This window comes from Vidua macroura, chromosome 15 (assembly GCF_024509145.1).
Source record: "Vidua macroura isolate BioBank_ID:100142 chromosome 15, ASM2450914v1, whole genome shotgun sequence".
NCBI lineage: Eukaryota > Metazoa > Chordata > Aves > Passeriformes > Viduidae > Vidua > Vidua macroura.
Genome location: NC_071585.1, coordinates 9913518 through 9930391, shown reverse-complemented (window position 1 = coordinate 9930391; position 16874 = coordinate 9913518). Strand labels below are relative to the sequence as shown.

At 38.2% G+C, this 16874-nt stretch overlaps 1 protein-coding gene across 5 annotated transcripts in view; it reads left to right on the top strand.

Moving 5' to 3' along the window:
- Positions 1 to 16874, top strand: part of LOC128814946 (core histone macro-H2A.1) — a 42772-nt gene that overhangs the window by 11457 nt on the left and 14441 nt on the right. For 3 of the 5 annotated variants that reach the window (XR_008439520.1, XM_053991286.1, XM_053991283.1), the window contains exons 3-5: positions 9126 to 9232; positions 10668 to 10865; positions 12687 to 12797. Coding sequence is in view for 4 of the 5 variants with exons in the window: in XM_053991286.1 (XP_053847261.1) it covers positions 9126 to 9232; positions 10668 to 10865; positions 12687 to 12797 (416 nt within the window). In the remaining variant the exon portion in view is untranslated. The remainder of the gene's footprint in view (positions 1 to 9125; positions 9233 to 10667; positions 10866 to 12686; positions 12798 to 16874) is intronic. The other 2 variants (XM_053991287.1, XM_053991285.1) reach the window with 1 other exon arrangement.

Genomic DNA, 16874 nt, shown 5'->3' with positions numbered 1-16874 from the left:
ACAGTTCTTTCTTTTCCTTCTTTGAAGCAGTAGTTCATGCAGTGCTTTCTGCATTGCAGAGAATAGTCAGAATAGTGGATCAGTTCTGCAGCATAAGCAGAAACTAATTTTAACCATTATCAACAGTTTTCAGTTGCCACATTCTGTGTTGGTGATTACTTTTGTCTTCTTTCCTTATTGCACTTATTTGCCAATGGTTCCTTGCCTATTTGTTTTTCCAAACATGGACTTCAGAAAACTGCAATCCCTCCCATAATTTCTCTGCAAAGTAGTGCATCAGTATCAGTTTATGTCAAAAAAGAACTCTAGGTCAGTCAAGAGAATGGCCACAGACTTCATCTGGGGCATTGCAGCCACTCACATGAATTTCGGTGGTTTGTATTTGTCAGAACTGGTCCTGCCATACATCGCATCAAGTATGGTCTTTTCAGGTGTAGAGCTTGCACAAGCTCTACAATTACAATATGTGGTCCAACCTTTCTTACTAATGGAAAAAGATACTCCTTTGGCCTTGAAAAACAGAAATCTCTTGAGCATATTTAAAGGCAGAAAGAGCCAGGCCTGCAAGTGATTTCTGCTCTCCCCTCCCCCGTCATCTGTTCTACACTGTAAATAATTTTCAATTGCCAAAATGTCATAGCAAATGAGGAGAAGGAGAAGTTTATAAAACAGCAGGAGCACAGGAATACAGAAGAAATGAGACTGATTTATATTTGTTACGTACATATGAAGGTAGGAGAAAATGTTTAATACTTGTTTTCTCCATTAGATCTTTTTCTCAGCTGTGTTTTTGGAGTTTTTTTGCACAGGGGTACCATTAATCATATATTTTCTTGAAATGTAAAATAAGCACTTCTTGAATCCCATGGTTAGAATTGCATCTGAGGCATTCCCATGTTTACCCAAGTTTTTGTTTTCAGGCTTTCTGATGTCACCGGAATCAAATAATGGGGGTTCATGTGCTGGAGCTCAATTCATTGCGTTTTTATCTTGATGAATTTTCAATGTGGGAAACATTTTTGATCCAGCTGCTGATTGGCTGCAAAAGAAAAGTCTTTCCTGAGAGCAGTAGGTTTTACTGCTCACTTCAGATGCTCACTTAGCAATGTCCAAGCTGAGCAAATTGAACTGTTGTTCACGTCTTGTGTTCTGCTCACTGACCAAAATCTTCACAGGGTCACAGAGGAAAACAATGATTTGCCCTTTCTGTCAAAGCAGATGTTCCACTGAACTCCTGCTTGGAAGCAGAGGGGAGCTCAAGGGTTCACAGTAAAAAAGCATTGGGTTAAAAGCAGATTCAAGTTCCAGGCAGTCTGAGACTCCCATAAATAACCATCCTTGGAGAGTAATGAAATTTAAGAAGATAATTAATTGACAATATCTTTTTGATACCATTGAAATGTGCATTCACTACCAAGATACATTTCTGCTATTCAAACAGGCAACTTTAGAAACACTACTTCATTTTATGGTGGGGTACTACAAACTGTCCCAAAGACGCCAGAAGTAAATTAGGGGCTCACAGGACCTGTGCCTTCTCTGAGCAAGCATGAAAATACCTCTTTGTATGTAACATGCTTTCAATATGGATTAATACTGCACCTAAAATACAGCAGGGTTGATTATGGCAATAACCTCACAAGCAGAGACCTTTGGACTGTATCAGCATAGGAAAACTCCTTTGTAACATTCCTTCTACAGAAGACTTGTGTCATGCTCTCAAGTGAAGTGTCAGTATCACAATTTGAAATTGCTCTGCTTGTAAGAAGTGCAACTTGAGATATACAACTTCGCACTGTTATCAACTGAATGACCAACTTTCTGAATTATAAATGCATGAATCAGTGTCTTTCAAATGTATATAAATGAAGAGTTTTCTTTCACTTATAAGCCCTTCCTTGGCTCCAGCCCTGTAAGCACATATATATATGGGTCTGTCTTACTGTTGTGTAGTCCTGTAAACTTCCATGGATCTCTTGAGTTACGAAAGCTCACTCAGTACAAAATTACTGACCTGATTACAATCCTGATGTAGTCTCCAAGCTGCGCAGGTCAGGTTTGATGAAAAACTGTAAGAACCAACCAGTGTGTTTTCTTGTAATAAAAGCTCTAACAGTGCAAACTGCTATGTCAGCATAGTTCAGAGGGGTAAATGTGCAACATTGTGACGTGTCATATTTAAAGAATCTACAAAATGCTGGATGGGGCTGGTTTAGTTTTTATGGCATGGTCAGTGAGTATTTCCTGCCTTGAAAATGTTAAATTTTCAGTTACATTTCAGTTACATTTTAACTAAGATGAAATACTTCTTATTCTAATAAGTAATTTCACCTGTTTATTTGGCTAAGTTGCAACAGACTAATGAGTTCATCTATATATTGCTGCTCAATTTAATACTGGTATCAGCCTTTGTTTGGAAGAATGGAGTGTAAGAGAAGTGTAAAACAAAAATGTGGCTGATTTTGTTACACAGTTTTTTCCTACTCATACCTTTGTCTTAAATGGAATTCCTTGTTGAGAAGAATAAAAGAATCTATAAAGCTGAAGTCTTTTCTTCTTTGGCCCTTTATTCTTGAAGTGACAGTTGTAGGACAACTGGGTAGAAGGAGGAAGACATTCCGACTCTACAGTGTATTTAGCAAACAGTTTCTTTCCTCAGATATTCTCAAATTTTAGAAGTTCTTGCATCAAGTATTGTAAGCATGATTTTTTTTTTCACCTTTTTTCCATGAGGATTATTTAGAATGCCTGAGTTCAGATAATATTCTGTCTTCGGGCTTCAGTATTTTTCCAAAGTATATTTTTCCGTGAATTACCTTTAGAAATTAAATTCCATGTGGATTCTGCCATCAGATGAAGTGCTCCATCCTCAGTATAAACTTCACTGGGTAAAAATAAATCTAGGGGATATACAGTGAAACACAATATTTCTAAACCATACAGGAGGTACTTTTCTCTCAAATTGCAAAAATGTCTGTGGTACAGCAGGCTTTGTTAGTGCATGATGTCATGGATGCTAAAAATGGTGCTAAACCTTTCTGAATGGGTTCAGAAAACAATTAGACACATCCATAGAAGTAAAATCTGTTGGGGAACTAAACCAAAAGACAGCATTTCTAACTTGGGGAGCCACTTAGCTGCACATGGCTGAAATCAGAGGGAATGTTCTGGAAAATTTGCTTGCTCCTTTAATGCCCCAGCCCACCTGCACTTGGGCACTGGCTGAGGACTGAAGGTCAGGCTGGATGTGGGCTTTGCTCCAAGGAAGTTACAGTGAGTCCTCTTGATTTCTTTAATGTTTAGAAATGCAGCATTAAAGACTAAGCCAGGACCTGGTCTCAGGATGTGAGTAGTCCCCTGTATTCTTTAACAGCCAGACCAAAGCATACATGGAATCATTTAGATTGGAAAAGCCCTCCAAGATCATCAAGTCCAACTGTGAACCTGGCACTGCCAAGTCCAGCACTAAACCATGTCCCCAAGTACCACATGCCGCACTTGATCAGGTAACGTCTGGCAGCAGTTACTTTAATCTTGTTTGAGTGCATTTCTAAAACATATGTAAGCTGTTATGAGGAACAGCAAAGTGTACTGCCAGGTAGAGGAAGCTCCACTGAAAAAGAATAAAAGCTGATTTGAGCTAGATCATGATTCTTATGGAGAAGAGCTAGGCTATCTCTTTAAATTGGTACTCAGGGTGTGGCCATTGTAATAAATAACATCTGAGTTAAATAACATTGGATCTCTTACCAAAAAAAAAAAAAAAATGGATGGTATTATTAAAGTGTAGGAAAAAGCTGAAAAGATGTGTAAGTCAGATCAGAAGGCTCCAAGTGGAAGTGGCTTTTGTGGCCTGAATTTGTGTTTTATGTAAACAGCAGTCTGTCATCTGTCTCACAGAAATGCAAAACTTACAATAACTTAGCAAAGTTAACAGTTTTTCCTTTAAGGAGCCTAGTTTTGATACAGCTCAGACACTCAAGACTGAAAGGATTGGGGTTTTTATCACATCCTAAGAGAACGATTGCCCTGCTGAGAGTTAAGGTTTCATCAAGGCTTGTTCAAAGCAGTAAAGTTTCTTGAACTGATTTTCACTGCATCAGATTTCCACGACTTTGAACCAAGGCTAAGAACTGTTTTATTGGAATGTGTAAGAGGGAAAGTGTTGTTAAATTATTCTACCTTCACTCTTGCAACTGCAGATTCCAGGGGGATTGGGTGGAATACATGGAGAGAAGAATGCAGGAAACTCTTAACAGCCTGGGTTGATTGGGTTAAAACCTTCTGGAATCATGTAAAATGAATTTCAAGTCAATAAAATGCTGATGGGAAAGATGATTAATTTGAAGTACAATAAGCAGACTCTTTGTCATTTGGTTGACTCTATAGCAAATACATATTTTTCTCAGTGGATTTGTATCAACATTCATTTTTCTTTGATTTCTGGATATTGTTTTAAATTTTCTTTTTAGGAGTGGTTTCACGATTTTTTTAGAAACCCCTGACTTGTTCCTGTTGGAATTTGCGTGTTCAGAAATTGGCCTTGTATCAGCACATCACCTGTTAGTTGTTAAGAGTTTAAGTTTCAAAGATATGATTTCATCTCCCTTAAGACAAGGTGAACAAAGAGATTCAATGCAATAGCAATGATTTAGCTTGCGATGTAAACCAAAAAAAAAGAAAAACACATTTTGGGGATGAAGTCAGACCAATTGAATTTATTGTTTACATTGAGAAAGATTACAGCCTGGAATGCATGATAAGCTAAAGGATTTTTTATTTAGGCTGGAGAGGAGTTTTAGTCAGTAATGACCAGTAATATTTTGTTTGAAAACTAGTGATAAATGAACTAGAGCACTCTCCAGAAGTGGGAGGAGAATGCATTTGCTTTTGTAGCATCCAGGTCTGCAGTTTCTACTGTGCCTTGTTTGTTCTGGCCTAATAGTAATTAGTTTCATTTTAACCATGTGTTGTGTTCTGTTCCAGAGTTTGCAAGTGTTGTGAAATACCAGTGTAACAATACTCAGGGCAGAGGGCAGCCCCTTGAGAAACAGGGAAATGCAAGTAGTGAAATTGGGAAGTTAGTAGGGTGTCTAAGAGATGACCAGGGTCTCTGAAAGTAAAGGACGAGGAAAACTGAAATCTGAGTCCGGAACCCTTCATCCAGGATGAGGTTTCTGTGGCGACTTCTGACACTTTTTGGTTGTGTTTGAGTAGGAAATGTCTTGAGAACAGCTTTTCCTGTGGTCTTATCTCAATCTTAAATATGAGGGTACACAGCCGGTTTGCTTTTCTCCTTTAAAAATACTTAACTGAACTTTTAAAAACCTCAGCTGAAGAAAAGCAGTTCTGGTCCAAGTGCTGAAAACAGGCTTAGACCAGTTTTCACTACCCATATCCCAGTTCTAACTATTACCAAGAAGTTTTTCAAGTGATCTAAATGAAAACTGCCTTGGAGATACATTTTAAGGAAAATTTCTTAACTTTTAGGGTTTCCCACTCAATGCCTCTACTTTATTAATAACTGAAAAGAAGAAAAATATTAATCATAACTATGTCTTTTAAATCAAATTGGTATGCTCACAGAATAGTCAGATTTCTGAGGCATCAATGCCTTTTTTGCTATTAAACAGCTGTCCGTATATGAATATATCACATGCTGACATTGAATTCCTAATTAATTTTCTTTTCCTAATTATACAGCTCTCACACTTTTTTCTGGTTTGTTTTATATCTGTACTTTAAGTTGTACATGTTGGTTTGCGTTTTTGTTGAAAATTATTCAAAAGCACAGAAAAAGTCATTTGTGCAGATGGAGTTTCTCTTCATATTAAGCTGATTTCAGTATGTAGTAGTTGAAGGATACATTCCAAACCATATAATATTGAAAAAGTTGGGATTTTTCTTCATTAAAAAAAAATAGAGCTCTTCATGTTCTGTAGTTCTGTAAAGTGAGTCTTGCAGTTGCCTGCTGCCTGAGTGGTAGTGATGTAATTATTCTCTAGGGGGAAATGCCTTGAGTAAATATATGAAACGAATGGAATAGACATTATGCAACTTCCATCCTTTTTGTGAGGCCTCATTTCTGTAAAACATTTTTGTTTTGGTCTTCTGGTTGGATAAATACAAGCTGAGTGAAACCTGATGTCATGGAAGCTCTTAACACTTTCTTTTCCTCAACAATTCTAAGCAAAGCTTTCTCTCTTGACTCTGCTTAGTTGCTGGAGTTGATTTTTAAATGTCTGTTTCCTCCTACTGTGGGAAGATTGCTTTTAATGAAACAGAACTCCTCAATGACTCAATCATTTGAACCTGGTAGAATGATGCTTCCAAAGTGATGGGCTGACCTGAGAGTTCAAGTCCAGTCTCAATTTTAAGTACTTTTTCCCACCTACTCCTTTTTCCAGGTAAATCCACAGTTACTCTTCTGAAAATTTGAATCAGCTCCTTTACAATCCTCTAATTTAAAATTGATTTTAAAAATGGGCAAAACACCATTTAAATCTCCAGAATTAAAGCAGCATTAAACAGATATGAAAGTAGTGCTGTCTGCAGGAAAAATCCGGGCAAGTAGTCTGAATCCTGTCTGCATCCAGAAAGTCTTCATTTCCAGCATTTCTAAGTGCTCTGATCTGTTGGATTTGGATTAGGTTTGTCTCTTGTCAGTTCTAAATCAAAAAGCTGTTGCCTATGTTGGCTTCAGTTTGAATACCTCCTAATCCTCTGTTTTTAGATAGGAGAGTCCCCCTCTGAGCAGACTTGTGCACATAGCTGAGTCTGGCAGTTCTCAGTGCTGTGGGTCTCTCTGCATGTACAAGCAATACTTGGTTGTTGTTGGAGCGCTGAGGAGAAGGCCAGAAGAGAAATTCCACCCTCCATGGCCTCCTCCTCTCTCTCCCTCTCCCCAAACTCCTCTTTTGTGGTCCTCAACACCAGTGCAAAGCGTTCTCTTCCTGAAGAGGAAGTGGGGTACCTCAACTTCCCTAAAGGACCATTAGAAAACTGTAATTTCAAAATGAGTTTCCTGTCCAAGGAAGAGGGCTTAGCATTTACAAGAACAGTTCTCCACTGTACGAGGCAGACATTTTAGTTTTATGAGGAACAAATAAAACATTCCTGTGTGCTTTACAGGCATAGCACTTTCTTAGAGTCTTTAGTTCCAGAATGACCTGTCTGCATAGCTGTGCTGATCAGTCACAGAGAGTAACACGGCCTGACTGTTCAGCAGGGCCCAGTGCCGGAGAGCAGCGGAGGTGGGGGAGCAGAGGCAAACCAAAAAGCAGCAAAGCCTTCCCTTGCTTTTCAGCTGGGCTTAAGTCTGAGGTACAAACAGTTGCATTCCTGATGTGAAGAGGTGGAGGTGGTGGCCTTACTCGGTGACAGAGCCTTGCTGGGGTCAGTGGGGATGCCTGGGGTGCATCCAGGATTTCACCATGTCCACTGCGAGGTGATGCAGGGCTTTGCCGCCACAGGCTGCAGGCAGCAAAACCTCACGTGTCTGAGCTGGGCCCTGGCAGAAGTATGTGAAAGGGATTATGCCAACTTAATTCAGTTCTTTGGAGGTGTGGAAACGATGGGCAGGTTGACCTTACCCTGCTAATCCTGCTTTAAATATAAATTAAAGCAATTGTTGTCAGCATGAAAAGTTGAGTTACTTTGGGGTTTAGACTGAATATTCTGCCTCATGCTATAATGAAGTTAATTGTGTGCTTTGAAGAACACAAAAATGGTGAAAGCACACCAAAATCCTCAATGAAGTTTAACTGTAGAATATCCAGAAGCAGCTGAAAGTTTTCCAGTAAGCATCATATCTTAACTGTTATGGGACTTAGGATGGAAAATAATTGGTGAATCATGTTAAATTCAGTCTAATGAGAAGCCGTAGTCTGTGCTGTCTAGTATTACTGAAGATTTACTGTGTCCTATGGTAAAGGCATGTGGTCACATGAGCTTTGATTTCAGTCATTTTGTTTCCAGGTTAATGCCTTAATTCAGTTCTCTTTGCTTCTAAATCAAGCTTATGGGAGTGCTCTCATGGTTTAGTCAGTTCTTAAATGTGAAATCAAGCTCATATATTATTGGAATGTTACATTTTAATATTAGTGTGTAATAGATGTCAAAAAAGACATTTCCTTTTTTTTCCCTCTTTTTCTCCACACTTTACCAGATATGCAAAAGGAAATCTACCAAGTGCAATAGTGCAACACAGATTGTAGAGAGGGAGATGAAAGGTTAGGTGTAATGGAGATAGCAGTAGCACATAATTGCTAAGTCTGATAAACATGTTATGTCATTTTTTTTAATTGTTCCCCAGACTTTCTTGTAATTAATTGCATCCTTGCCCAGGGTTTGTTGAGCTGCAGATAAATCAGTTAGCAGGTAATACTCTAGCCTTTCTCTTCCAAGATCCTTGCACAGGGAGCAAGTTCATCTTTCCTAATTCAGAAAAAGCCATTAAATGCCTGGCTGTTGAACATTATTTTGTCAGCCCTGGAAATATCTTCTAAGGAATAATTTATAAGGAGCAAGCAAACATGATTCATCAATTACTTCTTCTGGTTAAAAACTTCTTCTCAGATAGAGAAAAAAAATCTTTAAATGAGTGTAGCAGCAGAATTTTTATTTTTAGTGTCCTAACTCGGATGTGTGTTTACATGGTTCCCTAACGCTAAAAATGAGTCATTGAGAATAGTGTCTTTTCCGGTAATAAAAAAGTAGAAGTGATACAAGCCAGAACTCACATTTGACAGATTTGAGAAAAAGACCTATAGAATTTGTGTATGTACTGTACTCTGTCCTCTGATATGAGAGGGGTCCTAAGAGGTGAGCACACAGTAGCCTTGAGAAGAGCACTGAAAAGTGAGGAATCTGGGGAAACTGTTTCAAAAGAATAAAAAAAAAAAAAATTCTAGTTTAAAGCACAGGACTTAAGTGTGCATTTGTTCTTCAGTGATTAGACATATAAAAAAAATGATAATTTTAGAGTTAGATGTCTACTGAAGGTCTCTAGAGCAGTTAGGAGTAACATGATGTAATTCCCATGCCTTTTTGCATGGATGCTAAATAACACATTGACTTCTCTTAATGACCACACTGTAATTAAAAGGAGCTTACTTTTTCCCCAGCGGAAATTCTGGAATTGGCTGGAAATGCTGCAAGGGACAACAAGAAGGGTCGAGTCACTCCTAGACACATCCTGTTGGCTGTAGCAAATGATGAAGAATTAAATCAGGTAAGAAAAACCTCTGCCATGTGAAAGCCAAGATTTCCTTTAGGGCTTCTTAAATTGTCTTTTCATATAGCTGACTTGTAACTCAAGACCTCTGCTTTTGAGCAGCACACCAGGAAACACTCAGTAGCATGCTGGCTGTGTAACTAGCTACAGCACTCAGCTTAATTATGTATTTCAGCACTCCTAAAATGTGTAAAAATGCAATGGAGATGTAACATGATGTTTGCTAACACTATTACAACCACTTCTGTTGGACTGGGGTATTGTCATAAATTCTTCAAGGACACAGAGAAAATCCTGCAGATGCTGGTTTTTTGTTTGTTTTTAGTTTCCCCCTTAGACAGATGAGGTCTCAGTGGGACCTATCTTGTTCTCACTGAAGTCTGTTACTGTGACCACAGAAGAGCTCTAAAGTCTTTCAAGTATGTGTCCTTTGCAGACTTAAAGATACTTTTAACCTGGCCATAAAAAGATTTGGCTTTATTATTACAGTGCTGTGGTGTCAGCCAGAGGCAGTGGCTGGGATTAATGTATCTTTGTGTGAGGTGCTGTAAAAACCTCTCTGAAAAGATACTTTTTCCAAATCTGTGTATCATGATAGAGCAGGAAAAAATATTCCCCCAACCACCCTCCTTCTGGTTTTGTCTGAAATTTAGTAATACTTTCCATTCATTATCCCTTTGTAAGCTTGGAGCCTCACTGAGTTGAGACTGGGGAGCAGTAAACACGAATGAGAAGGTGGGAGCACCTGGGGGACTTTGATGTCACTGTCTGTATCCTCCTGAATAGTGAATTAGTCACAGTTAGATGTATAAAAATGAGTTAATGTGGTTTTAAATACAGAACATGATGTATTTCAACTCTACTTTTAAAGGCTTGAATAAACTGCACACTTTTGGATATTGATCTTCAACTGCATATTTTTTTGAAGAAAGACAGGTATAGAGATTTGTTCAAATGTTGCCCTCCATTTTGAAATTTCTTTTTCTAAGAAAAAAATACTTTTAAATAATACAATTGCAGGAAAATGCAGCACTTGGGACATATACTGGGTTCTTCACAGTGTGGCATCCACTGTAGTCTTACACCCTGGACTTTGGGGTCCCATTTTTCTCTCACAGGCTGCCCTGCTGGGCCCTTAGGTGTGTGCCTGGGGCTGTCTTGTTTTTCCTCATTGGGTAACAGCCTTCATGGCATGGATTCAGAGAAACAGATCTCAGGTGAGCCCTAGAGATGCTGACAGTGACAAACACGTGTGCAAGAAAAACACATGCTCCCTTTAAAAATCAAGTATGTGGTCAGCTCCATTTCATGTATTTATCGTCTCTTCTTCAAGGATAATGGTGGAGAAACTCAAGGCAGTATTCAAAATTTGCAGTAAGTCCTATTTTCTACAACTTTTTTTTTCTTTTTTTTTTTCTTTTTTTTTTATTAGCTATTGAAAGGGGTCACCATAGCCAGTGGTGGAGTGTTACCCAATATTCACCCAGAGCTGTTGGCAAAGAAGCGGGGATCAAAAGGAAAACTGGAAGCCATCATCACTCCACCCCCAGCAAAGAAGGCAAAGTCTCCATCACAGAAAAAAACTGTATCAAAGAAAACAGGTGGCAAGAAAGGAGCAAGGAAATCCAAGGTAGAGTCATGTGTTTATTTTAAACCCAAAGCTTGCCAGCAGTAGCTGCAGGGAGCTTCACACTGGGTCAGCTCTCCGTTGCACGTGTTGTTACCAATGATGATTTCAGCCACAGTGTGAGCAGGGCAGGATGAGCTCTGCCCTCTCCCTGGTGCACCTGGAGCCTGAACACCCTCAGGAGTGGCCCAGGTCTGCAGCACAGAAAGATGGGCCATAAATCCTCTGTTCTTTGTAAGAAACATTCTGAGGTGGGCAGAGGGTGTACCAGGAGACAAGAGGAAAGCGTCTGGGGGCTGTACTGCTCATGCCTTACAGGTATCAGTTTGTAGGAGTAGGAAATCTTTCAATGTGTACATGTGTAGCCAAGGATGTTTTTTCTTTTGCAAAGCAACTACAGTTAAGCAATAAGTTTGGCAAGTCGGAAGAAAAGTACAGGAATTTCACATGAAATGGACAAGGAATGTGAAAGTTCCCTCTGGGTCAAGCAAAGCTTCTGTATTTATCCTGTTACTGTTTACTTGGTCTCTCTTCTGATTGTTTCACTCTTCTGGTTTTTTGAGCTATTGAATTTAGTTTTCTCCCTCAGAACACCTACTAGTTGACATTTCAAATGCAGTGCTTCCAATAACCATGCATTAATAATTCCCCTAAATCTGGAATTTTTTTTGGCCTGCTTGATTACAAAAGCAGGAAGTCTGTTGTGGGGTTCTGTTTTTCTTCCACACAATAAACTGTATTGTCTGCTTACTATATTGGTATTTGGCTAACAGTAAACTCCTAGGGAATTGAAATAAGACCCATGAAAATCTAATTTTCAAAACACTTGTGTAAAGTAAAGCATGGTTACAACTTCTAAAAGCACAATGTACCCTTGCATAAGTTATTTTAGTTGTTTGGTCTCAAACTTCGTTTATATACTTTGGAAAGGGACAACAGGAGAACAGTGGCTTGCTCAGTGTTCCAGGTATCCTTTTTCTTGCTTCAACAGAGAAAATGCTGAGGCACCAAATATTTATATGAAATTGTAAATAATAATTTTATTGAAAATGTGAAATTGGCACCAATTGAGTTTGTAACAACAGCCTTTGTGAATTGACTTCCTTTTCAAAATCTTCTAATCCTCCTTTTTGTTCAGTAAACCAATTAATTCCTGAAACCTGTTATTTCACTGCAGTAATAAAGTTGAAAAGAGAAATGGTGGTTGAGGGGAACTCCTTCTCTCTCCTCCAGCAGTTTCACTGGAGATGAAAGTAGGTGATGATGTTAAATAAGACAGAAAATTGTTCAGCCCATTTCCTGCAAGCAGGCAGATAGAAAGTAGATGTATTCTCTCTTGACACTGCTTCTAAGGACAGCCACATTACAAAGGAGAATTTCTAAAAATAAGTCTGTGAAATCTGGGAGCACCTCCCTTCACAGATAAAATTTATTCTCTGACAAGTCAGTTTCTAGCTTACAATGAGTATCTGCCCACATACAGAGATCTGTAATCTTTGTCCACACAAGCCATTAGAAAGCTGTTAAAAATTTGGGGCTGTTTATATGTTTTCTGCAACATTTAAGACAGCTGTCATCTCAACTGTGCACTATTGTAGGCAAGAGGAGGCGCCTGTAGATCTGCAGACGTTGAGGTCATTTTTCCTATTGATCCCTTCAGCTGTTATCAGGCACTTTGGTTGGACTACAGGATAAAATCCAACACCACTGTTTGTGCAGATATTTTATTGCCTGCTAAACATTTAGTGCATGTCATATATCTTAGTGTCATTAAACTGTTTTTCTCAGAGCCTTGAGTTAACTAATTAACTATATTTCTGGAAGAAGAAGCAGGGAGAAGTGAGCAAATCAGCCAGTGCTGACAGTACAACAGAGGGAACTCCTGCAGATGGTTTCACAGTCCTGTCCACCAAAAGCCTGTTTCTTGGCCAGAAGGTATGATCCTGCATTTTTATAAATTAATACCTATTTTTCTGTGCTGCTTAGGGAACAGCCCCCTCCTACTACCCCCTTTTCCACAAAACATATAGGTACAATGGACATTTCCCCACTGAGCAATCAAGGAGATGTATGATATCAGTTTTTCTCATCAAAGAAATTATCCAAAACAACTTCTAGAGCATTTTAAAAAGTACATAAAGAAGTCTTCATGTGACTACATAATTAAGTACTTAATTTGAAGGAAAGCCTGTGTGCTTGTAATCTCTCTCTATTCATAAACAACATAATTGTTACAGATAAGCATCTGCCAAAGAGATTATTCTAAGCATAAAATGTGTTTTTTCCAACAGTCAGCCCACTTCATTGCTGATGTAAATGATTTACAGGTTTTTATCAAAACCTATTTTAGACATTTGTTCATAATAATGGTTTTATGCTGTGTTCTGCTTTGTGATTTACAGAAGTTAATGTTGTGTAATAATGAATGATGCTTTTATGAAAAGCTAGAGATCAACAATTCTTTTTTTCCCTGTGAATATGATTTGGGATGTGGGTTGGTTTAATACAAATATATATCTGCTTAAAGAGGATCAATTTAAAGAGATGAGTCATTAAATTAATTTGGTCTTTTATCGTGAAACCTGCCTTTAATTTGTGATGCAAAATTTTCTTAAGTAAAACTGCATCTTTCTGCTAGCATTCAATAATCAGATCATTGTGTTGTAAGCCATAAAAGATGAGCCATTGTCCATTGTGGAATGTAACTCCTCTGACTCATTTTTATTTCATACTGAGGTTGTTCTCCATTTATCCTCCAGTTTGTTTGCCAAGTAACATGCATGAGAGTAACATTTTTTTCAATACTTCTGATTTTCCACATTAATTTTACAGCTACAGCTAGGTGGCTGATTTGGTAGGATTGGTTTTTACTTTACTCCTGTTAGGGGGGTGGTTTTTCAAAAACATTTTGATGACTAAATTAGAACCCAAAATTTATAGTCTACATTACTGTTTCAAGAAAGCAAGTAATGTCAGACTTCTGGAGCTGTTTTTGAGCTCATTTTAGTTACCATAGGAAACCTGTAATAAGACCTGGTGTTGTGTTCCAGCAAGACTGACCCAGCAAATCAGTGGGACTTTGCTGTTGGGCTCAGTGGAAGAAAATCATGAACTCCAGGACTTCTTTAAGCTGTGGTGGGCAAAGCCAGTGTCTGTTGTACAGCTTCCCAGTGAATCCTAGTATTGGGGAATGGACTTTCTGGCTTTCTCATTCACTTGAGTCCAGCCCCCTAAGAAAATTACTGGTGTGACACATCCATCCCTGCACTGGGTCCTTGTCAGCTAGCCCTGCACATGAGAGGGACCAGGTGTTAGCATTTTGTTGTAACACATAATGAAAAGAGAAATTAAAAGAAAATGAAAACCTGTTTGTCTCCTGTGAGGGAACACTCCAAAGCAAACAGATCACGTTCTGAGGGTTAGAGAAGGCATTTGAAGAATTGCTGCTGACATCAATCAATCAGGATCTTTCAAACCTTCTGTGACATTCTTGAACACCTTTCCAGCCATCTGTGTGATTTGCAAAACCATTATCTGCCAGATCAGAAAATCCTTTGCTAAATGCAGAGAAGGAAGAAAACAATCTTGATTTTGATATCACACCATTCATAAGTGTTTAATGGAAAAAATATTTTTCTAGGCTCCATGTTTATAGAAGGGAAGAAACTTATTTGCAAGAGCAGCTCTTCATCCTTCTAATAACCCTAAATTTAATTTGATGCAAAAATCACAAATGAGAATGTTGCAAACCTGGGTATTGTTCAGTTTTTAAAATTACAGTTATTGCATTAAATGGTTAGGTAACTGCTGACATTCAGCTGGAAATTCTTAGAGGTCATGAAATGGCAAAGAATCCTTCAGTTACACCAGTAGAATTAATTTATTAGTGCCACATTAATTATTAAAATCTAGTTAATATGTAAATGATTGCACATCCACAAGTGACATCTCAGTAGAAATGTGGCATTGTGCACATTAACTAGTTTGTTTTTCCTGAGAGTATTGCAAAGTAGAGGCAGAGTTGCAGGATCTCAAGCCTAAGCTTTAAGGATTGGACTTTCCAAGAGACCTCAGTTTTTGGTCTGCGCTAGGCATCCTCAGTTTTCAGTATGAAACTCATACCAGAGAAAGCTTCAAGACTTTTAAGGTAATTTTGTCTGAAATCAGAAATGCCAGGCTTGGCTAAGAAAATAATCATGGATGTGCTAAGTGCCATCTGCATTTTATCTAACTAACATTTAATTGAAATGTTACCTCAAGTTATGTCCATTCTTTGTTGCACATGTATATGCAAGTTGTGTCTATTTATTTTTTAAAGTGGCCCTTTAGAGGATCACTTGTGCCTAAGACATGCTTCATACTATTGCATAGTGAAATTGAGCAATTACTCATTGGAGGACTTAATTCCACAGGAAAAATTCTGATTAATTTTTTATTTATTTTTGGCAATTGGATAGCTAACAGTGCATTGAGCAGTAAATGCAGAATTTAGTAAAATAATACTTAGCTGCCAACACATGCTATCAGTCATGGGCAGCTTTTTAAGCATTTTCTTCTTGTTGCTAAATTTAAACTTTAATTACCAGCTGGCTGTTATGTAAGTCCCATATATGAATAGGCTCAGGGATAGATTTAAGGTCCAAAACAAAAACAGTCTGCAGCTGATAGATCTGGGGCAAAAACTTGTAGAGCACAGAATTAGGAATCAAAAACCCACTTACAGAATGAGCAACATATGTTTAGGAACATACTATAATCTCCACAAAACAGTCGTGGTGTGTGCATGTGTTTTGCTGTTGTTTTTTTTAATTTTAAAATCCATTAAGTTTTTTTAACATTTTGGTTTGATTTGACTGGTTTTTTAAACAGCAGTTGCTTGTAGTCAAACTCAAGACTCAAACTCCAGTATGAATAACTAACCACGTGTGAAGTATTAAAGGATTCCAAGCTATTTGGAAAGGAAGCTTTCTTAGATTTTATTACAAATTCCTGAACAGACACGTACTTAAAACAGGGCTGAATTACACTCATTTTTAGTCAAAATCACCCTAGTTTGAGGTAACATAGTTTACTCAAGCAACATATGCAAATTATATGAAATTGCAGGCTTTTAAAAAGAGAAAGAAGGTCAATTCATAGAATCAAATGAATGAAGTGGAAATATTTTTTCAGAAAATTTAGATATAGGGATGATGGCCGCCTTAAAAGTCCCATTCACTTGTATGGGTTTCATGGACTGGCTCGTATTTCCTGTTAATAAATTAACATATACAAAGAAATTATTTGAAGAGTTAAGTTTAAGAACATGGGCTACAACAAACAAGAGATAAAATTCTGATATGGATGATATAAAGTGCCATGCCTGAAGATGAATGTTATGCTTTGTAGGCTGAGGGCTTTGGATTAAAAGGAAAGCCTGGCCTAACTGCAGTTGGTTGCAGGAATTGCATAAATGAATGAGAGCTTTCTCCTTCCTGGTTGCTTTCCGTATCACCCAAACAGCTACCGGAAAAATAATTTAAAATACATATTGTAAACTCAGGCATTGGTTATACTGTAGCTAATGTATTTCACCATATGCAAAAGTCTGGAAAATCTTTTGCACTTTGGAAGTATTTAAAGTTTTGTCAGTAATAAACATAGTTCCCGTGAAATCAGACTTCCAACAGAAGCTATGAAGCAGTGTCAAACCCTGGTTAGGAACTTCCTATACCTGCAGTTTTGACCTTTCCCAAGTTTAGCATTCCCACTAGGTTGCATCAAGTTGTAGAGTTGGTTTTGTGTTGTGGGTCATATCCTATGAGGAGACCCCCAAACTGTCTCTTAAGAACTCATAGTGCAGATGTGAGGTCAGTCTCTAGGTCTCTGTGCTGCCTTCTGCAGTTCCCTGTGTGCCTCAGGAGAGAGGAGAAATCTTCCTGTGATTTCAGGAGAAATCCTCCTGATTTATAACAAGAAAGAAATTGAAAGAAATGCTTGAAATATATGGGGTTACTTAGAGGAGTAAATGAG